This window comes from Xiphophorus couchianus, chromosome 21 (assembly GCF_001444195.1).
Source record: "Xiphophorus couchianus chromosome 21, X_couchianus-1.0, whole genome shotgun sequence".
Lineage (NCBI taxonomy): Eukaryota > Metazoa > Chordata > Actinopteri > Cyprinodontiformes > Poeciliidae > Xiphophorus > Xiphophorus couchianus.
The window spans coordinates 20,599,078-20,622,220 of record NC_040248.1 but is presented as its reverse complement, the minus strand read 5'-3'; the positions used below and the strand labels follow the sequence as shown (position 1 = coordinate 20,622,220).

Sequence of the window (23,143 nt, the reverse complement as noted above, 5' to 3'; positions counted from 1 at the left end):
ACTATCTTCCATTACTGCCACCTAGTGGTATGTTTGTTTGGTTGACCTGATGACAGACTGCACACAGTTGGTTCTGGAGTATGAACAAAAAAGCTGTAAACATATGAATGTTGTAGATCTCTGAATATGTTTAATTTGTCATGTCTGTAATATCTGCTCTTCATTCTTTTTTATTTTCATACCAATTTATTTACTGTTGAAAGCTACACCCCTGGAAAACTTTATAATATATTGTGTTCTGTTTCCTTTTTTTTTGTACTTGTAAACAAAGATGTTCATTAATAAAAATTATTATTTTTTTAAAATCCACAGCTGGTACTGGTTAATCCTCCAGTCTGATTCGTCTGCAGTCGGTTAGCGTGAACACTTAGTTTCGTCATGCTTTGTCAAATCACGTATCGTGTCCCCAGATAAAATACCTTGCAACCTCCTGAGTGCCAAGCTGCTGTAAAACTCTGTGCGTCATGATGTATAGAAAAGATGCCATCGTTTCATTCAGAGTTTTATTCGTTGTTGTTACAAAGCAGCATAAAAAAAATGGCTTTACATGAAAACAAATCGAACAAAAGGGAGATATGCATTTTGGTCATTGGACTGAACATCCAGTCTCCATTTGAATAAGCAAAAAATAAAATAACATTTAAAAAAATTTTACTTTGTGAGTCAACATTAAAAAAAATTGATGGTTGCCATTTTAAATATAAATAATGAAAACATCTTGTTTCTGTTTCATCCCTATGTGTCCTGATTTACTGTGTGATGCTACAATATCCACAATGACTCCTCTGTTGTCAGGGGAACAAGGTCCTCCCTGTTAAAGCATCAGTTCTGTTCAGGATCACAGACGATGACTTCGGTTCACTGATACAGAACCTTTTGATTTACAAAATGATTGGAATGAGCTTCATTGTTTGTCCTCATTTCACCTCCTCCCTGACTTATTTACCGTACTGTCGACCCTAACAGGGTTCTGTTGACTGGCCGTAATGAGGACGTTACCATCGTTCCCTGAGTGAGGCTTCACACTCCAGCTGGCGTAGTTACTTCACAAGGCAGGTAAGGTATGAAGAAACATGTTAAAACGTGTATTTAAAGGCTCTGACTGGATCCTCCCAGATGAAGTGGAGAGTTTGTTGAAGACCTCAGTCTGGTCCACAGTGGGGTTCATGGGTTAGCCTGTGTGACCGGTCTCTGGTTGTTAGAGACTTTCTGTCCCTGAACTCTCCTTACCTTCCCCTGCCTCCTCTCCTCTCAGTGTGCGAGTTGTGAGGCCCATGCCTTCGTTCAGAGACGAAGGCATGGATCCAGGTCCTCCCTGCCTGGATCCGATGTATATAAACACCTATAGGAGGCCAACAGCCTTACTAGGGATTGGCAGGTTTGACTCATTTCCTTCTACTTGTTTAGGCACACCGACTGCAGTAAGGCAAAGGCACCCCTCATTTCTTGAACTTTCTTTCATTTTGTTGAAACACCTCCCCAACCACGAACTTTAAGTACAGACTTTTGTTAAGCATTCGAGACATGTAAAAAAAAAAAAAAAAAAAAAGTCACTGTGCAACTTCACTCTTTTGCAAAGTCCTTGACCATAACAACAGACTGCATGTCATAAAACTCAAACTGAGCAATTCATGTTACACTTTAGGTTTCATAACACATGAACAATACCTTGAAGGCGTATTAAATTAAAAGTCAGCACAGAGGGCCAACTTCACTTTCTCCCAAGGACATGAGAAGGTTTTGTTTTTTCTTTCTTTTTTTTTTTTTTTTTTTACAACTGTGAGCTTTTCCAAGCTCACCACAAAAGTTTATGACATGTGCACCATTAGGAAAAGTATTTTCTCTAGAAACAGACTCTTTCCACTGGATGCCAAGACATGATCCTAATGCAACAGTCTGGATAAACAAAACTGACCAAAACAAAACAAAAAGACATCCAGGCAACCCCAACATAACCATGAGGAACGCAAGGGTTCACATCAGCACCTGATCAACTGAGCGAGAAACTGTCATTCTCACTGAAATTTTTTATTTCACTAGTCACATGATATATTGCTGAACAGAAAAAAGGCATCACGGTGACCGGGTTTCAGGCTAATGTAGTGGTAAATCTGAGGCAGCTGTAACTCTGTGGTGAGAGTCTGGTAATCAGAAGGTTTTCACTTTGATTTCTCCAAAATCATGTTTATGGGTTTTGGTTAAGGAAAAGAACTTTGAACTGCATTTACTGAATACTGAAGTCTAAGTATTTGCCAAAATACAAGATTTTAAAAAGCCTTAAAGCTGTAGTCTGTAACTTTTATACAGGCTCTGCTGTCACCCTCGCCACAAGGCGGGTGATTGACAGCACTAACACCCGCCTCCAGGCTCTGATTGGTTGTTTCTGGTTAGCACTGGGAAAAGGCAAAGGAGCTTCAATAGGTTATCTGTCTCATACCATAATGTTACAACATAGTTTCAACAAATATGAAAAAAAAATGATAAAAGTTACATACTGCAGCTTTAAGACTTGGCAAAGAAAAAAAAAAGCTTCCAAAATTCCAATTTCAAATTAAGGATTGCTAAAGTGGGTGTCACTTTGCACTGGGAAGATGCACTGACACAGAACATTAAAGACACAATGCAGTAAGTTAAAGTAAAAATTTTAACCTTAAATAAATTATATTTAATCAGATGTTTGTACCTTCTACTCCATGTTGAAACCTAACCCAGCTTATTGTACCGCTAGTTTTTAACACCAGATGATTTTCAATTCCGTAGCTCATCATCATTGAGCTGATAAGTTCACTTTGGATAATAATATAACATTACAAACATTTCTTGCTTCAAGAATGGGAATGTTAAGGCACTGACAATGGAAGGGAAATGGTACAAAACGGGAACTTCAACATGACAAAATGATTTCATCTTCAGCTTTAAACAAACCCTTTTCCCTCCGTAAGTAACAGTTCTCTTCATTTAAAGGGGAGTTCAGTTCAAACTTGCCGAGAGAGGAATGTTTGCTGGTTTCTACTTTTGGATGGGAGGACGTCAGAGCTAGAACCTTTTTAACAGTCTTCACCTCAGCTATATGGGAGGACTTCTGGATGATGCAGCTGGTTGTCCCGGAGACGCTGTCCTTCCCCTGAGCCAAGTTGGTCAAGGCCATGGCGGCGTTGATCTCCTTCCAGTACGTCTCATCTTTGGCCTTCTGCGTCGCTGCGACGCCACCGTTGCCCCTGACGACCGGCACAACAAGCAAACATGTGCACAGAGAGAACAAAACACAGAGCGTTACAGCTCACGTTCAGCTGGTGATTGGACACAGGTTATCTGGGGAGAGAAGGTCGACTCACTTGTCATGTTGACTTGATCCATGGTCTGTGGCTTCTGAAAGCAGAGAGAGAAAAGCTCAGTAGACTTCTCTGGGTCAGAACACCAGGACACTCTAGTAAAAGATTTTTAATCTCAAGTTTTTTATCCTGGTTAAATAAAGGTTGATGATGAGAACCTGCATGTTCAGCAGATTAGTGGATATGTGTGTGTGTGTGTGTGGTTTTTGACTTGTGTTTTGTTCTTTCAGTGGACACCGTGTCCTCAGCAAACATGTGCTGCTCTGGTTTCTGTCTTTATTTAAGATGCTGGAGGAAAAAAACACGTTTATCAAGAAGCTTTCAAGCGTAAAGGTGACTGATAGGATGGAGCTGAAAGATGTTTCTTATGACTCATAAAGTCCATGGATGTGATATTTAGTTGGAAAACAAATGGAGCCCAGCCAGCATAATTGAGTTGTCTGAAGAAATCAGATCGAAAAAGACAAAGCGAAACAGATCTGAGAGGGAATGAAAAGGCAGTGAGTGAGTCAGTGGGAGAAAGATGGCCGCCTGCTGGCTTTCCTCCCCCCTCCTCAATGGGACCAACCTCCATCTCATCTGTGAAACATTAGTGAGGAACAGCAAAGTCATTAAACAATGAAAGTAAAGTTGTCTTTATGGCAGCCAGAGTGTTTACTTCAGCTGTTTACTGAGAGTTCTTGGTGTTTTGAGACCTCAACCTGTCTTCTGTCTCGCGTCCAGCCTTCACTCAGATCTGCCCAGCAGTGAAAATGACAACACAAGCTTGAAGTTTTATGAGGCATTAAAAGACAGCAGAACATCTGGACCTTCTAGCTGTGCAGCCTCCAGGCGCTCTCCTTAAGTTCACTAAACATTTAAGAAGTTTGGTCTTTACCAGCTAGAGATGACTGGATGAGCAGAAAATGTTCAAAAGAGGAAAATTATCTGAAAGTTTCTATTTAGTCCAAAGGTATTAAGAGTGTCAGACGTACAGCAGGTCGTCCTTTGTTCAGAACAAATCCCTCACACAGGGAAACCTCGTCTTCTACAACCTCACTCTGCTCATCCTGCATGTCAATCGGTCCTTTCTCCTGAGTAACATTTTCATCTTCACTGCATCTTTTCTTATGAATATAAAAGTCCAGCATCATGTGAAAGCCAAAACATTCAACTGCTCTGATTTTTACAGCTTTATCTTGGTCACCTCTCTTTGTGCTTTAAAAGCCTCCAGAGTTTCCAAATATCCTGATCCACTGATCTCATCTCTGCAGGCTCCACCAGCCTCAGACTCTCCATCTCCTCGCTGCTCTTCTGTCTGCTTCCCATGCAGTCTGAGCCATGATGACAGGACAAGGTCTGAGACGCTCCGGGCTGATATGGCCCTGATTAGGAAATGTCCCTCTAGTTTTCCGGTTCACTTTTGGATTCTTCCACAGAGAGGAGCCTGACCTCACTCACCACAGTTGTCTCCTTAGAAGAAGAGAAGGAATGTGTGAGAGGGAGATGAGGACGTGATAACCCAGAGTTACAAACCACTCAGTTTTAGTTCAGGTTGTAGTTTGTCAGAGATTTCCAACAATGTCCTCACATTAATGTCTGTCCACAATTCCCTGCTGTGCCGTCTTTTTCTCTGCTGTTGTCCTGCTTTATCTACGAGTCTCTATTTCACTGACGTTCCCTCGGTCTCCATCCTCTGTCCTCCATGTGACCTGAGGTGTTTTGGAAACCTCCTCCCTGATCCAGGGTCACTATCCCAGCTGCTGAATCAAACAGACGCTGTGAGACGTGATGGAAACTTCTGAATTCAAGTTTTTATTGGCTCTGGTTGCCTTTATTTAAGAGTGGTCAGATAGGAAAGACGGCGGATATGTGGCAAAGGTCATCAGGTCTGGACTCCAACCTGTGACAGCCTCATGCACCACTGCAATGCCCCAGTTGTTCAAACTTTAGCTGTGAATTCTTACAGGCTGGATCTCCGTCTACTGACTGTTACAGCTCTGAAGCTGATTGGTTCTGATTTAAAGTTGCTGAACTTGAGGTGAAATCTCTCTGAATGATCACTGCACTAAAAGTACAAGCCAGTTTCACAGTCTGATGGGCTCTGTTCATCCAACCTGGACGAAGGGGCGTGTGTGTGTGTGTGTGTGTGTGCGCGCGCAGGTGCATCTATCCCCAGCTTTCAGTGATTCAGTGTGTGTGAGGCAGCCATTGCTCAGATGGTCTGTTCTGATTGGTGGAGAAGGTTCACTAAGTTACCATATGCTCACAGACACCAACTGGTTCCTCTGGTAGCCCATAATCACAGAATCTGGAGACACACCTCTGCTTACAAAGAGTCTATTTCCAAAGCTTCTTGCCTAAAACATCTGAAACTCAGATTTTTCCAAACAAAAGCAGCTTCAACGACTCAATAAATCAGCAATAAATCACTGGCCCAGTTTCTGCTTCTTTCCTCCTTTGTGCTGAACACTCAGTCAGCTCTGCTGCTGCCTCTGGGCCGCTCTGACAGCACGCTTTATGGAGCCCCAAAGGGGAAAAGCTGAAATGTCTGCTGGTCTCTGGCATGGAGGTGGAAAATCCAAAATACTGGCTGACTGAACACTGAGGCGAGAGGAGAGAGAGAAGAGAGGACAAAGATGGAGTTTAACAAAGAGGGAGTGATGCTCCACCTGTTCAGATGACTGTGGTGGAGACTGGTTTTTCTCCCATCGTTACCATCTGCTGCTGCTGTTAGCAACTAGCACCAAGCTGTGGGTTGGACAGAAACACACTAACACACACAAACCGCTTCCTATGACCCATCAGGCTTTCAGCTGGTTTATCTAAAGTGTCTTTAAATCAAAGTCAGTTTTTAGCTCCACATTGCTTCTTGCTGCTAAAAAGAACTTGTTTTTTTTTTCTTAAATCAAAGACAGAGCTGAACAGACACACGGCCTGATTGTTCAGGACCAGAAAGGAATTACTGTTCAGTCAATACTTGATGCTGAATTAAAAAATAACCTCTTTTCTGTCTGTCCATTTATGGTAGATGTATATTTGATCATTGAATAAATTAAATAAAGGGTTTCAGATGATCCAGTTATTTTCCCAGGGGAAACAGAAGTGAACCGTGTGGTCAGGACGGTGACACAGATAATAAAAACAACATATTAACTCAATGAGACGCCAGCAAGCCTGCATGTATCTTAATCCAAGAGAGACATGTGGTGAGACTGAAAGCCGGAACCTGATTGGTCGGCATTGTTTCCGATTAGTAAAGACCACGCCTCAACATTAACTAAAACCCAGAAGAGCAGGAACTCAACTTTAACCTCCATGTTTGTGTGGCTCCACATTTTTTATGTCTGAACTTCATTAAAAAAAACATTTAAAAAACTTGTATTTTTCTATACTTGTATAAACTATTTCACTGATGGCCGTCAGGAGCAGTGGTGGTTTTTTATATGAGCTGCAGGGGCAGTTGCCCAGGGTGGCATTAGAAAGGGGCAAAACTCCCAAGAGCTAGAAAATAAAATGCAGCTTATCTGCTACTTGTATGCATGTGCAGAGTAGTAAGTTTTTCTTGCTTGCTGTCTCAGTAATGGGACAGCAATTCAAAAGACGACTGATAATTGCTTGCATTTTCATTGGTTGCAGGGGGCAGGAGGACAGGTTTGCCCAGGGCTCCAATCCTGCCAAAACCAACACTAGTCAGGAGTTGTGGATTCTACTTTAGAAAAATAAATCCCATATTTGACCATAAACTAGACTAAGTGGCTCATTTTTTTAAATTAAGTCTCACCCTGAGTCCCTTTCATCACCTCCTCTTTGTTTTCTGAAGTCTAACCTGAAACTAGTGAGTCTTGGTTGGAGCTAGATCCTCTTTTATTTGTTTCCTTCTTCTTTCTGAGGAAAATCCAGCGCCTGTCCAGCTCCCTAGATTCCTGGGACGAGTCGTCCTCATTTATCACCATCTGGGAGAGTGTCATTGACATCCAGTTCTCCTGTGTAGAGCAAGGTCTCTCCTGTGGCCTTCAGGATATTACTCTGATGAATGAATGAATGAATGAATGAATGAATGAATGAATGAATGAATGAATGAATGAATGAATGGATTTATATAAACTGGGACAATGTACAGCATACACTAGCCAGCTACAAATGCTCATTTATATCTGTAGTCACCTCACTGCTAATCAGTCAGACACGGCAACTGTCGTCCATAAAGAAAACCGACCAAAAGCTGGCTCACTGTTTGGAAGGGAAGCCAGACAGATATAATTGGTAAATGAAATCAGGTTTAGACCAAAATATGGAAGCAGTCATGTCACAAATCTCGTTTTAACATCACTTCATATTTAACTTATTGTCTAAGAAGAAGAAATCCCCAAAACTGCCTTCTCTCTACACATTATGGATGCTTTGTTTCCGTCATTTGGTTGAATACGCAGATGGGGAACTACTTTCAAGCTCTTCATCATTTAGTGATCAATTTGGGGAAGAATATCCAGATTTTGCTCTCTGATGCTGTTTTCATGACGTCCAGTTGGAGTGTTAGTGGCTAAACCGTGGAATACAAATGGAGTCTGTGTCCACGAATCATTAGGAGTCATTTGGCATATATTGATCCACACGATACAGAACCAAATCTGGAGCCGAGCGAGAAGGGAAACGGTCGGCCAGATTCCTGCCTTGTCAGATCCCATTAAAGGCTCACTGGCCATGAAACCTCTGGCTCTGTGTGGTGGAACTGTGTTGCTTCCTTGTGTTCAAGAAAAACCCTTTCGGACTGCAGAGTGTTTGCATGTGGCTGCAGTGTTTGATGTGCGCTCACAACTTAACGGCCATTTACTGTCATGGTAATTTCACCGTTCGCAACCAATGTTAGCTCATCGTGCCTTGCATTCAGGATCTGTAGGCCTGGAATATATTTGGTGATGTTTGTGGCTTGAGTTGGAAAAATCATTACGAAACAAACTAAGTTGTTTTGTTGCCGTAATAGCAAATATCAGTCAGGATTTCATTAAAGATGTCAGATGATTTTTTTCTTATTTTTTTAAAGCAGCAATGTGTAACTTTTGTTAAGAATATGCTTTTCAACATATTTGTTATGTGACATACTGTCACCATGTTGTGACAGTATGCTATGAGAGAGATGATCTGTGAAAAGATCCATCTCCTCCATGGCTTCCCTCAGCTAATTTTGCAGTCTGCGAAATTCACCACTCCCAGGCAAAAACAACCAATCAGAGTAAGGGGGAGGGTGTTAGAGCTGTCAGTCAACTGCATGTACTTGCTGCTAAATGTGCTAATGGTGGAGAAACAACTTACTGTTAGAGGAAAAACTGCTTATCCACCGTCATCGGTGGCCATGCTAACTAGACTGAGCAACAGAGTATGCTAGCTGCAATGTAGCAGAGAGCGAGAGGTGCTAAGACCCGCCTCCTGGCTCTGATTGGCCGTTTCTGGCAGCACTGGGAGATGGCAGGGGAACTCCATTTTTTTCTCATATATTATCTCACACCATACTGACAGTTTACACAAATATGTAAAAAAAAAACACATTTTAAAGAACTTACATACTGCAGCTTGAACGCTTTTTAAGTTTTAATTAATTCATCTTAAGACATTGTCACTGCAACATCCACCTGTATCATCACATGCTGCTTGTTTTCCTTCTACCAGGCAGCTCTAGTGTGGATGTGATGTTTGAGGTCTTGGAGCTTCACCAGTGGGATTCCTTTCAAAACGACTGAAGTTTAGTTTTTCACTGGAGCCAATCCATGATCTCCATTTGCTGCCACGTCTGACTGGTCTTTGTAGTCAGGAGTTCTGGCCGAGCCCACAACAACCAACTGGGACACAAATGGACTTTGAACCAATGAGACGCCAGCTACCAGGTTCACCACTTTTCCTTGTCCAATCACAACTTTGTTGCAGACTGGAACTTACCAAGACAATATGACCAAAAATCTCCCTGGACAAACTTAATATGTGAAAATCTTTTAAAGCCAGAGAACAGAACCCAGTCTGGGCTTGAAGCTTTCAGTAATCTTAAATCAGATTTATTTGGACATTGTGTCCTCTGTGGAGGTGATAGAAGAACAGATTTATGTCAAATCTGCTGCACAGGGACACATTTGTCTCTCGCTGTAAAACATAAAACTCTTTACAAAAGAAGAATGTGTTCTCTAAAGAAATATCTGGAATTTCCAGCAAACAGGAGAAAAAAACTGCAGGAAATGATAAAAACTTGAGCTTGAAAACATTTCTCTCTCTCTCTGCAATTTTTCATTTGCTTTGTTCCTCAAAAATCAGATGTGGAATGAAATTTTTATTTTCTCAACTCTTAATGTAATTTGGATCAGATCTGATTTTCTCAGAAGGAGCTTGTCCCTTTTGAATGAATCGTTCCGTTTGACCCAACAAGCTTCTGTCACATGTAACAGAGTAATACTTGTGTAAATGTATCGGAGTCCAAGGAGGCCAAGAGGGACACGTCAGCGGCAAGAAATTATAATAACCAGAGATAAAACAGTCAGTGTCTATTAAAGGCAGCAGCTCAGCCAGCTGAATTCAGCCCTTCTGGGATTTGTCTTGATAAAATCTGCTGGAGTGAAGCTTCAGCAGTGAAAACAGCCTGATGTTGGCTCAGGTCAAAGGGTTTTAATTGTTCCTGTTGGACTCATTGATTCATTTCAGATACACACACTCTGTCTGCTTCACACTCAGACAAGAAGAAACACTTTTGTCCAAAAGAGACACAATAACAGCAGCTCTTCCCTCCAACAATCCAGTTCAGATCCGGACCCTCCTTGTTCTGGTCGTGTTCAACACAAAGGGAAAATGTTACTATTGGATGTGAAGTCCACCTGAACAAAGACCCAGTGTTCTCAGCCGATACAATCACAGCTGACCTTGATTGGTTACATCTCAGAAACGCTGCAGGAACTCCTGCAGCTTCCAGACGCTTTGGACTGCAAAGGTCCCACATTCAACTCTCAGTCTCAAGAAGCCTGTCGGACATTTTGCTCTGCTCTCTCATCTGGAGCCACAGCTGGAACAAAGACGGGACAAACAGCAGCCTGAAAGTCTTGTTGTGTCTGACCTGTTAGACCCTGGTTAGCTAGAGGTGAAGCTCCTCCCACCTCTCTGGACGGCCTCAGAGACAACCAGTGGTTCAGTGTGTGTGGGTTTGACAGTGTGCAGGTTACTGGATATGCTTGTGTGTTTCAGATGAACTGCACCTTGTTTAAATTTTACAAAATACTTCAAGGAGATCCTGAACAGCCTCTCCATTTCAGCAGCCATGAGGAGAAGATTCAGCAACACATCCAACATGTTCAATTAAAGGAAGCAGAGAGAAAGTTAGCAGGAGAGATATTAGAAATCCTGCAGAGGGACAGACAGCTGGACATAATGGACAAGCTGCAGGAATGAAAACAAACGTCCAGAAAGAAGACAAAGATCAGACATGAGGAATGTGGTGTGTGTTGGAGAGTTCCTGGAAGAGTCAGTGGTCTCCTTACCGGCTCGATAGACGAAGTGGGCCTCAGCTTCAGAGGACGATGGCGACAGCAGCTCGTCATCGAACTCGTTGGAGCTGAAGGAGCCAGAGTGGTTCCTCTTGCGAGCGTCCATGACAGCGTTGGCCACCATGACGTGCCGCAGAGAGTCGTTCAGGTAGCGGTGCAGCAGGCTGCTCTTGTACTTGGGTGGAGACACGTAGTCCTCGGCCTCCACTGCAGAACGCAGCCCTGGGTCCATGCCGATGGCCACGCCCACCATGGGGGAGCCTTCCTTCTTGATGACGCTCTGGTACAAGGGCTTGGTGAGATCCTCAGGACCGCTCTGTGTCCTCTGAGGGTTGTCTCCATCTGCAACATCAGGACATGCTCACATGACTGTTCTGTTGGTGGAGGACAGGAAGTCTTCTCTACAACAAGAACCATCTCTTAAAACTTTAGCACAAACTTCTGCTGCCATAGTGATCTGTAGTATAAGATAAACATCATTTTTATTCAGGCTCTTGTCCCGACTCCTAACTGGGATCAGTTATCAACATAGAACAGTGGAAATGAACCTCAACTCTCCACAATAAGGAAAACTGTGTCTGAATTGATCTCTGTTGGTTTGTCTCTCAGGTCTGTTCTTCATTTTACTGATAGTGAAAACCTGAAGGGAATCTCGTCTTCAAGTCTCTCTCTCAACCTAAAGTAAGAGCTCAATCCACTCGTTGGGTTGTAGAACTCTCTTTGGATAAAGAACATCTGTTGTTGGTCACATTGATGCAGAAACAGTAAAGACTGCAGCATAAGGCCTGTATATACATATGGTGATGTAAACCAGTGGCACTGACTGGTTCCAGTCTCTCCATCTTCATCTGGGTCACTGCATTTAGGTCCCATCAGTTTTTTTGTGGTCATAAAGTCTCTAAAAACAATCAGTGGAAGTGCACATTGTAATGACTCATTTCCTCCATCAGATGTTGGACTCCAGGTTCAGTTATTGTCTCAGTTCTGTTCAGCCAGTCTGAAGGAAAACGGTTATTTGGAGCTAATCTTTCGTTCAAACAGCAGAACCAGGAGACTCCAGCCTGCTGCTCCTGCCCACATGTTGGCATCGCCTCCAGAACAAAAAGCCCAGTTCAGACTTCAGACCCAGAACCAAACCGTGATGAATGCTGGTTCTATCTCAACCTTCGTCCCCTGCAGCAATACATCCTTCCCAGAATGCTTTGCAGCTGAGGAGACTGAATTAAAGCCCAGCTTCCCACCTGATGAAAGAAACAGGAGGAAGATAAAACTCTGATGAAAACCCAGAGATTCTCTGGCAGCAGGAAAATCAGAGACACTTCACTTCAGTTTCTGTCGCTGCCAGGACTGCAGTTCTGTAATTTGGCCGGGTTAGATGTCTGGTTCGGCCTGGTCCAAATTAAGATGAGCACTTCCGATAATCAGAACCACATGGTTCTTCCAGCATCTCCTCTGTCACCAAACAATCTGACCTTTTGATTTAATCCAATAAAAATATTAAACTGTTCTACTGATCAGAACATCAGGTCTGCTCTGGACTCCAAGCAGAAAACAGGTTTTACTTTAGCCTGGATTTGCTGCTGCAGCTCCAGAACCAGCTGGACCGTTTCAGGACAGTAAGAGGAATGAAGACACGGTCAACAGGGTCAGATCTGCTCCCAGAAATAGTCTCTGGAACAAAAGCATAGGCTTCAGAACATAATGGAGGGCCTTTCAGCACACGGGCCAGCAGTGGGAGCGGGCTGCGGATCGCTCCAGAACCAGAATATGACAGGGAGACGAGTCAGGGAGATATACGGAGCCTCTGGTGGTGCAGCGGCCTGCGGCACACACAACACAAACACCATGCAAACATTCCTCTGGGAGCCACACGCTCAGCTTCTCCTCCTCACACACTGAGAGAGAAATTACTGACACCACAGAACTCTGAACTTTCTGTTCATTCACTGCAGGACGACTGAACTTTGACTTTCTTACGCTTCCTCACCAAAACGGGCCGGACCTTCCCATGAGAGCCAGCGTGTGTTTGCACATTTGCCAGCTCCACTGACTGATAGAAGGAGAACATGCAATGTTCTGGTTCTGAGCTCAGAAGATCATATCCAAGTGTTTGTGCAGTTTGGACAGTTTGTCCTCAGAGCAGCAGGTGAGGCGTACCTTGGGAGCAGCTGTCGTCGCTGCTGACGCTCAGCCTCTCTGCGTTGCCCTGAACGTATTTGTTGTAGAGTTTGATCCGGAGCGCCCAGCTCAGGTCCGGCTGCCTCACCGTGTTCTTCAGGCGTCTCCTGGCATTGGCAAACCAGTTGGACACCTGAGAGGGACGAAGAAGGAAGGGGACACACACAGCAAACAGGAAGACGTGTTAATGTCTAGAGTCCACACTCGTCCACATTCACAGCCAGACTAAACGTGTTGTCCTCAGTGGAGACATCGCCTCGCTGCAGAGACAGAGTCCAGCTGCAGATCAGCTGCAGCTCTCTGATCGGAGCTGAGAGGAACATCCCAGACGTTCTGCAGGAAAACTGAAGCCTCTCAGCTTTTTACTATGTACAAAGAATCGGCTGACGGCCAGTGAACGCATCATTTCATGATCTAATGCTCTGACTGAGACACACGTCCCCATCCTGCTTATTCTGGACACGTCCAGACTCCCTCCAATAAGACGTTTTTTCCATCTCTGTCTTTAAGATCCAATAAAAAAGACACTTGAGCCGCTGCTCTTTCTTCCACTGGGAGTGGAGACCATTAGATGTTCTACTGGAATAACTTTTCATGCTCAGTAGATTTCAAGCTGCTTATGAACGGCCGGGGACGGCGGCCTCATGCTGGACTACTTAGTTTTCACGTCCTCTCCTTCAGGATCACATTTCTCATTAACTAGGACCGTCCCACCGTCTTCAGTCTGCAGGACTTGGAGGGGAAGGGACGGCGTCCTCATGAGGACGGGAGGTCCCAGAGGAGACGGCGTGTTACCACGGAGACGGAGTTCAGGAACCATGGAGACGGCACCGGATCATCGGCTCCATCTCACAACATCGACATGGAACAAAGCTAACTGCTGCCCTACAACATGACAGATTTAGCTGCTGTTTAACACCTGCTGCCAGGTCGGCCTCTCCAGGGAAAAACACACAGGAAGTGATGCGTTCAACGCCACTGGCAGCCTTAACAGCGGTCTGTCTGGACTAAACAGTGGAAGAACTGGGCTGTCCTCAGCAGCAATCAGTGGAAAGACAGAAAGACGTCAAGGTCACATCTGAGTTTATGTTCACACTTTGGGACAAAACGATCAGAAATATTTTCAAAGACTGAGAGGTTAAAGATTAATAACAATCTGTTTTCATATTCCTAATTGGCAAAAAACAAGATTTTTTATCCTTCAGCAACTGAAAATAGAGAAAATGGAGAACCAGGTTCTTCAAAAGAGAACAGAAATTTAGATCAAGAACTGATTTGCATCAAACTATTTTTCCAAAATAAATATTTCTATAAATGATCACTTCAATAAAACTGGAAATAATTTTATGACTGACTTTAAATCAGAAAATAGAAAAATAAATCAATAAATAATCAGATAATGATGATTTTACTATAATACATTTGAATTTTGTTATTTATACTTTTCTTCTTTTTTAGTACATTTAAAACTTTTACCTAAATATGATTAATTATTTCAGCCATTATTTTACCAGAATGTTCCTTGAGAGAAAATCTCGTTTATTAATTTCTAGATGAATTTATCAATATTTAATATTGCATTTAAATATTTATCTCATTTGATGTCAGGTTGTTGCACTTTTGACCCTCAAATTCTCCACCTTTAACCTCTGACCCCACTAATGATATTTACACTCAAACACAGTGTGTGTTTGGGTCACAGCGTCCAACATCAAGCGCTCCCAGAAATGAGAAGCAGATTAAGTACAGAGTGACCATGTGAGGAAAACGCTGCTATACACACACACACACCCACACACACACACACACACGCCCACACACACACAGCTGCACTCAGTGCTGGGTGTTCCTCTCAGCAGTCAGGTTGTCAGATAAGTTCAGATGTTCACTCTAAACTTGGAGCCATCAGCAGTTTCTAACAGTTCTGCTCTGAACATCTCACTGGTTTCTCCAGACGTCATAAAGATCAAAGCAGCAGAAATATTCCTGACTCAAATCTTTATCAGAAATTACATTTTTCTGGAGCTTTTTAATGCAGCAGAACAGGTTTACATATTGAGACGTAGGAATATTTCAGGAATATCTCAAGAAAATCATTTTGAATCATTTCCAAACAGGTAAACATCTGTTCTCTGCAGAGTTTCTGAAACCAAAATGTTAAGCAGGACAAATTTATTATTATTATTTAACAAAACCTATTTAGTTCTGACACTTTTAGACTCTCTGGGACATGAGATGAAGCTGAGCTGCAGCTTTTGGAAGAAAGTGGAAGAAACAAATCAAAGCCTGAGACGCTCAGCAGAGAGAGGAGAAGCTGCAGGAGGATCTGGAAGGCAGAGGAAACAAAACTTCACTCCTGCTCAGCTGCTGCTAAACATTCAGGAACAGTAAAAGCTGAACATCTAAACTCCAGCAGCCTGATCACTCTCCTGTCTATGTGACTTTTCTTTGTCTCCTCCTGGAATCAGAGCAGAAGAAAGCGTCTCACCTGGACCAGAGTCATCTGCGAGCCGAGCGCCAGCAGGATTTTCTCCGTCTTGGTCGGGTACGGGTTGTCTCTGTGCTTGTAGAGCCACTGCTTGAGCGGCCGCGCCATGTCCTGCAGGGCCTGGCGCTTGTGTCGCACTTTGCTGCCGCTGGGACGACCCCTGTGCGCCAGCAGGGACAGCATTTAGACGCAGGCAAACAACCGGACACACCCCAGGGCTTCAGCATGCAGATGTCAGAAATTCACGCCGCGTCTAAAATGTCGGCAGATGAATCAGAGAAACGTCCTGAACCCACAGGAGGAACACCTGAACCTGCAGATGTCAGTATGGTGCTGCTCTCCACTTCTCCTTTAGCTCCCAAAACGGCTCCACTGGCTGCAGATGGAACCATTTTAGTCGGACCTCAAAGCGGGCCCGAGGTTCTGGTTCTCCAAATATTTTCCTTGTAATCTGGATCAGCCTGAACATCGTGGAGCGCATTTCACTCTGACCTTTGACCCCAGAGCTGTGTTAGAGAACATTCCTCATTTGTATCCAAAAGGAAAATCATTTTGTATGAAACTGTAAGTAAATTCAGGCGGCGAGATTGAAAGTGTTCATGGAAACTCTGGCTAACGCTGCCAACATGTGTTTATGTTAGAATCTGTTTGGTTTGAATTCATCCTGGTTTTTGTTTGTTTGTTTGTTTTGTTTCTTTTAGGCCTTTATGTGGTCAGACAGGAGAGTGGATGATGAGAGAGAGAAAACATGAACAAAGGTCATAGGTCAGGACTGGAACCTGACTGATAACGTGACATTTTCATTCGTGCGCCACAATTTAATTAAATTTGATGTCGATTTTAATAAATGATTTCAGTTAGGCTAAAAAAATAAAATAGTAATACTGCATTTGCTAAATAAACATTATTTATAGTTTCAGTTTCCAACTGAACATTTTGATTAAAGTGTTTAATCGAAGCAGAAAATGTTTCCTTTGCAGCTCCAGTCAGAAATGCTTTTGTTTTTCCAGCTGTTTCCAGTTTAACCTTCTTCTATTTTAATATTTTGAATAATCACCTTTTTTATATGAATATCTTTGATGTACTTTATAAATTTTATTTGAACAAATAAATTGAAAGGTTCATCCTACTTATTTTCGAGATGCTGAGGGTTGGACTTTATATATTAGATACTTTAAAGACATTAGTGTCTGGAGCAACGAGCTACTGAACAAATATCAGCTGCTTCTTGATTCTCACCTTAATTCTGATCACAGTTTAATGGTCATTAGATCAGCAGCAGTCTAGAAAAAGGTTTATTGTCGGATCTGTCAGATTTTTCTACATCACAACCTGAGGACGAAAATATTTAGAAACTACAGGAGTCTGAACGGAGACGCTTTTAAAATCATTTTAGCCAAATTTGGAGCAAATGCGTATTTACGCAGGACAACAGAAAAACTTCCATCATGTTCATGAATTGATTTATAGTTTTTCATTTAAAAACTCTGCTGCTGGACTTTAAATTTATATGGGTTTAAAATCTAAACCCATATCAGTCTTTAAATCTCCAGTTTAAATGTTTCATTTGCTGCGCTTATTTTCGCAAAACCCGAAGATTTAATCCCGGAGATTTTTCCCCGTTTCTCGCACAGCTAACGAGTGACCAGCAGGTTGACCAGCAGGTTGACCAGCAGGTTGACCAGCAGGTTGACCAGCAAGTTGAACAGCAGGTTGACCAGCAGGTTGACCAGACTGTCAGATATTCCCCCTCCGTGGGTTCCTTCACCCACTACAGCCGACCCACATCCACGCATGCTGAGCAGCAGCCTCTACCAGAACAGAGAGCCTCACATACCCGCTCCGCCTGTGTCTGGCCGCCTGGCTGTCTCTGATGGCCGGGCTGCTGCAGAGGAGATCTGGATGTTGACCGTCGATGACCTCCAGGTAATTTCTGCTGCTCATTTCCACTTCCTTCGCCTTCTCCTCAAACAGGACCTGACTGCTCAGCTTGTTAAACACAACGGTGTTCATCTTTGGCCGCTCGGTCCGCAGATTTCTCTGCTGCGCTCGAATCCAAAAGGTTCGTGGAGGAAAACTGTCCCCGCGTCTCTCCTGCGGAAGAATAGATCACATTTAGTTTGAGGATCATATGAACTAAATCCTTCATCTAAACTCCTCCACATGCAGCAGCTTCAGAGTTAAAGGCGAGCGGAGCCGCGGCGCTCTGACTCCACTTCTGTGTCTCTTTGGAAACAATCCCAACCTGTTTGCTTCATTCAGTCTCCTCCCGCTTCTAATGCGGAGAGGCGCTTCTTTCTGCGCACTTTCATTGCGCATTAATTAGCACAATCAGCTAAGAAATAAATCCGGGATGAGTCGGTGCGGACAGCGGAACAGTTTCTGGTTCTAGATCCACTTTCCTGCTGCGCTGTGGGGGGAAAAACACAACCCACGAAGAGACACGCAGACTGTGGATGATGAGAATCTCATTTATTCTGCAGGAATAAATTCATGTGAATTTTGTTAAAGCGACTCTAAACTACAGTGTGAAGCAGATCAACCGACTTCCTGCTTCAGAAACGACCTGCTCTTTCTCTCTCTCTGCAGCTTCATCGCTGTTATCAGCTGATTTGTCTCGGACGCGGATCCAGCAGCAGCAGCAGCAGCTTCGTGGAAAACAGCTGGAATTTTTCCTTGACATCGACTAAAGTGATGCTGGCAGTAATGTGACTGATTCAAGTTGGGTTGAAGCAGCTGGAGCTGCGCCTTCAGAACATCTGAACCTTTCATTCAACCAGTGAGTGGATCTGTGGCAGTTACCTTCCCCGGCTCCCTCCTGCGTCTCTCGGCTGTGCTGAACAATAATCCCGCTCCCAGCCGCCCATGCCCCGCTCACATGTTCCCCGCCTGAGTTTCTGAGCTCCAACCACACGGACCGCCGTCTCCTCCTCTGGTTTTATCCGGCGGCCCGGGACTCTGAATATCTGCGCCTGCTCATGTTTCCTTGCACAGAGGCTGAGCCTGCGAACATCCTGCTGCTGCTTTAGGCCGGTTCAGGGGCCGCGGCCCCCAGAGGGAAGGAGAGGGAGGCGGGCATGAGTCTGAAAGAAGCAGGCTGTCTGTCTGAGCCACTGAGGATTAGAGACCCAATGGACAAATAATGTCTGTTTAGGAGCTGCTGCTGCTGCTGCTGCTGATGGAGTTTAATTTATTATGTCAAAAAGCTTGAATAGATTTTAGCTGCTAAAGATTCATGGTTTGATTTGATTGGCCGGGAAGCTGAAGGACAGAGCAACTTCAAACTTTCACTGATGAAAAAGATAAAACAGCAACTGTAACTGAATAACTTGGAACTTGTTCCTGTTTATGTTAGCTAGCATTAGCATTGTGGCACAGCCAGCTGCTACAGCAGGTTAGAAAAGTTAGAGTTTAAAACTAAATTTCTCTCAATCAAATCCAGTTTCAGTAAAAATAGTAAGTTTGTTCAGTAGCCGTCATTATCAGTGTTGCTGAGGATGTTGATCATTGCTGATCCTAATCACTAATAATGATCAGGATTGTTATTCTGATCATTATTAGTGATCATCAGGATAATTGTATTTGTTTAATTATATCCATAAACAAAGTTAGACAGCTGGACCATCTGCATCTGCCTAAAGCTGAAGTTAGCATCTCTGCTCTCTGCTACTTCAGTGAAATCCAGACAAATGGAAGAAACAGTTGGACTATAAATAGCCTTGCCACAACTGATTCCTCCTGTCACATTATGTGCCCATGACTCAAAGGTTCTGAGGTTCTCAGCTGTGGGTTCCTTTGGGGTTTATCCAGAGTAGTTATTCCAGGGATGTGACTAACCATCTGAAGTGTTCAGCCTCTGTGTAATTATTGTTTATTTGTGCTTATTTTCATTTAAAAGGGGGAACTGACTTTTACTAAGAGTTTGTGAAAACATGCAATGATTGACCCAGTCATGTAACGGGGTTAATTAAGGTCAGGAAGGGTTTATTTGCTCAGGTTTTCCACAATATTGTAGCTTTGCCTTCTGGCCTGAGGTGAACTTCTGTTGCCTCCTCTCACATTATTGCTGTTATCCAAACCTGTGGCTCATCAGCAACCTGCTGCAGCTTCTCTTGAATCTTAATCCAGCCTCTCCAAAGCTTCAGCTTTTCCACCCTGCACCTCAGACTGCTGCCTGTCTGTCGCCCTCTGTGGTTGAATAAAACCATTCAACAGGTAGACCAACATTAATCATGATGTCCCAACTCAAAGGGATCGGTGACGGGGAGTCTGCAGGCGATCCTGATTCACAGTTCTGTTTCATCTCAGACTGGACTCCAGGAATTACACTGGCATCTGCTTTCTTTGGTATCCATTCAATGGCTGCTGGGGTTGGACAAGTAATGAGTTTTGAGGCCTGGCACCAGAGTTCTGATGTCAGAGACAGTGGATATCTGCTGAGGAGCTTTGCAGAGACCCAAGATGCTCTGCAGCTTCACATATTGCAACAGGAACTCTTTACCAAATCCTCTTCTTACAGACTTCTTTATGACACTGAGGTTAACAATAAAGACATTATGAAGGAACCAAAATAACAATTTAACAGTTTGATCTCTGGTTTGAAGAGATTTTCCTCAGAGCTTCATACAAAGTTAAGTTTCTGTTCTCTGTATTGTCCAATCGGTTCACTGTTGTTAAACACAGACTTCACCTCCTGCATGTTTAGATCATTCACAGGAAATATAACACAACAATAAAGTAAACTAATTCTAGACCTTTTAGTTCTTTTAGGTGTGAGCTCATTCTGACTGAAAGGAAACTTGGAGTCATTTCATCAAAGTTGCATTTTCTGTCTCGGTTTACAAATGATCTGAGATCTAAGGAAAAATATATTTTAGAAAGATATGACCTTTTTTAATAATTACAGCAGCCTATTTTGCAAGAACAGTGACAGAGGTTCAGTACATGAAGATCCAGACTGGTAAAATCAGAAAGCAGACATCTAGAACCCATCATGACTCTGACTGGAACATCCTGTTTTTATTCCTCATTCAGTTAGAATTAAAGGAGCTGCCAATTAAAGATGTCCTTTACTACAAAACAGTGTTTCCTCAATGGAAACATGTTAGGTCATTACAGACCAGATTACATTTGTGCTTCTGTCTGTAACCACAATCTCTCATTGAGGATGATGTTTTTCCTCTAGACTTGGACCTCATTGCTCCATGTAAACCAGGCTGGAATTACAAGCCGTCTCACACAAACTATAAAGCCACAGGCAGATTGGTTGGGTAGCTTAGCCAACTTTGGAAACTGTGACTGAAGGGAAAGTGAGCAGGTTGTTGAAATGACCCAATTTCATCTTTTAAGAGAAATGTTCAGCATTTGGGATGCCAGTCAGTGTTAAGTACTGAAAATCATCAGGAATCTGAAAGCTGTTGGAAGTGACTGGGATTGATGTCTAGAATCATAGAGAGGAAGAAAGTAGATCAGCCACTGCTGTCTGAAACCCTGACCTCTGCTGCAGCTCTAAAAATACATGAATGGTGACTAAAGAGGAAAAGGTCCTTCAGTGATGGATGTCTGTCTGTCTGTCAGCATGTTTTCCACTCTGAACTCAACCCTCTGATCTTGCAAATTGAAAGAACAAATCAGTGTTTTGGTGCAGTCGTCCTCCCTCATGTTAGAATAACAAAGACTCAAAGGTCATGTTTTACTGCCAGTGTGAAAACTTAAAAGAAACATTTCAGATATTTCTGCGTCATCACCTCTGAAATGCTGCTTGTGGTATCTCTGCTTGTTGAGTCTTCAGCTGCATTTCTCTGCAAAGCTCTGCAGTATTAGGGAGTGTTTGGGCAGACTGACAGACAGCAGCGAGCGAGACTGGATCACTGCTTACTTCTGCATTAAACAAAAGAGAAGGACAATTACTGATGTCACATTTAAAGTGCCAAAACACACCAAGAAGTCAAAGAGGAGAAAAAAGGCCAAATCACAGAGATACAACAATCCTCATCTGACCTTTCAACTGATTTACTGCTTTCCCAAATATTCCTGCTAATTCTGTGAAGAAACTCAAACAGAGAACTTCTGCTGGTTGGTGCCGTTTTCTTCAGCCTCATGTCTTCCACTCCAGTCCAGAACAGCAATGGCTTGATGAAAAGGTCCTGATGAAAACTCTGGGATAATAAAAGAGTTAGTGGGGAGCCATGTAGCTCTCAGGTTAGCTTACGTTCCACTGAGGGAAACCTGGCCGGGACTCTGGTTCACTCATCCTCATCTGCTGTGAACCAGAACCGCCTGTTGGCTTCATTATCCTTCTACTTTCTCAGCTCAGCCAAACAGGAAGAGGCGAGGGCCCAGATGGTTTAAAGGTCACACAGAACCTGCTGCAGATAGAAAACTGAACAGTAAACTGAGCATCATCACAATGCAATTGAAAGAAGCTGACAGTAAATCACTGTAAAGGAAAACTCACTTCAAACATGTTTTTTAAGAAATGACCTAATGAGGCCAATCAGTAAACCTTTTATACATATATATATATATATATTTTTTTTTTTTTAAATGACAGTCGTAGCTTTCAAGTTTCTTCCAATCAAAGTCCTGGTCTGGAAGATTTCCCAGTTTCCTCAGTTCTGAAGGTCAGGTAAAGAACTGAAAGCTCTCCGTGTCAATGTGCCGTTAGCCGAATGCTTTCCATCTTCGACGGGTTTTTCAAAAAAATGTCGACAGAAAAATCTGGAGGCCATTTGTCATTTTGACAGATCACAATTCACACTGGAACCACCTGGTCTAGTGTGATGAAATTTAGATTTTATGCACAAAGGTAACTACATCAATCAATGAAAAAAAAAAAAAGATTTTCATCAGAGCATCATCTCAAAGCTGGAAACCGTACTCGACGTATCTCACGATCTTAGAGCTGACAAACACGCTGAAGAGTTTTGGGTGAGAAATACAGAAAGCAAAGATCGTCTCCCTGCTCAGGATCCTCATGGAAACAGAACCTTTTCCTCCCGTGTTCACCAGAGTTTAACCAAGTAGTGATTAAGTGTGGGTACCATGGTTCGTGTGGTGGCCAGGGTTCTGGATTTGGGTGAGCCAGGGGTTTTGTGTGAATAATGCTAGGCCACCTTCAAGGTCATGACTGTGGGTAAAATCTAGAGACTGATAGCTGTATTGTAGTGAGTGAGCCAGGCCTGAGGAAATATGGCTTGACAAAGTTCACCCCGATTCTGTGACCCTGCTGGGATGGCAGAAAAACTCATTTTTGATTGAGAACAGAAGCTGTGTTCAGGCCTCAGCTAGCAGAGAGTCTGGTCCTTTGTCTGGAGTTCTGAGAGGACACAGATTTATGATGGGAGAATAACAAGTTAACCATACTTTTTTTTTTTATTAGAAAATGTGCCTTGGAGGGGATGGAAAAACCACTTCTAATATTTAGAACTTTTACTGTTTATTAGATTGTTTAGTGAATGTTGCAGCAGAGCCCAGGGGATATGTGGGATTTCTGAGCAACTTTAAATGAGCAGTTCCATTTTAATACAACTGAACATATCCCAATCAAAAAAAGAAAAAATGACAAGGGAGGACTGTGTGGTGGTAACAACAAAAAAAAGTTCTGGACATCTGGAAACTCTCCTCACAGTAGCCATGTGAACAACGGA

At 43.1% G+C, this 23,143-nt stretch overlaps 1 protein-coding gene across 3 annotated transcripts; it reads right to left on the bottom strand.

The window, feature by feature from the left end:
- Positions 1–489: 489 nt before the first annotated feature.
- On the bottom strand, positions 490–21,595 carry LOC114137080 (homeobox protein Mohawk-like). 3 transcript variants are annotated; one of them, XM_028005596.1, is made up of 8 exons: positions 21,495–21,595; positions 21,242–21,374; positions 17,332–17,588; positions 15,495–15,654; positions 12,986–13,139; positions 10,823–11,170; positions 3,336–3,369; positions 490–3,218 (listed from the first exon to the last, which is right to left on the bottom strand). In XM_028005596.1, exons 3-8 carry the CDS (start codon positions 17,505–17,507, stop codon positions 2,885–2,887), a joined length of 1,206 nt encoding a protein of 401 aa, XP_027861397.1. In that variant the 5' UTR covers positions 17,508–17,588; positions 21,242–21,374; positions 21,495–21,595; the 3' UTR covers positions 490–2,884. The 3 variants fall into 3 exon arrangements, with proteins under 3 accessions (XP_027861397.1, XP_027861396.1, XP_027861394.1); XM_028005595.1 differs by lacking the exon at positions 21,495–21,595 and having other exon boundaries at positions 21,242–21,404; XM_028005593.1 differs by lacking the exons at positions 21,242–21,374; positions 21,495–21,595 and adding an exon at positions 18,297–20,241.
- Between the last annotated feature and the right edge of the window lie 1,548 nt (positions 21,596–23,143).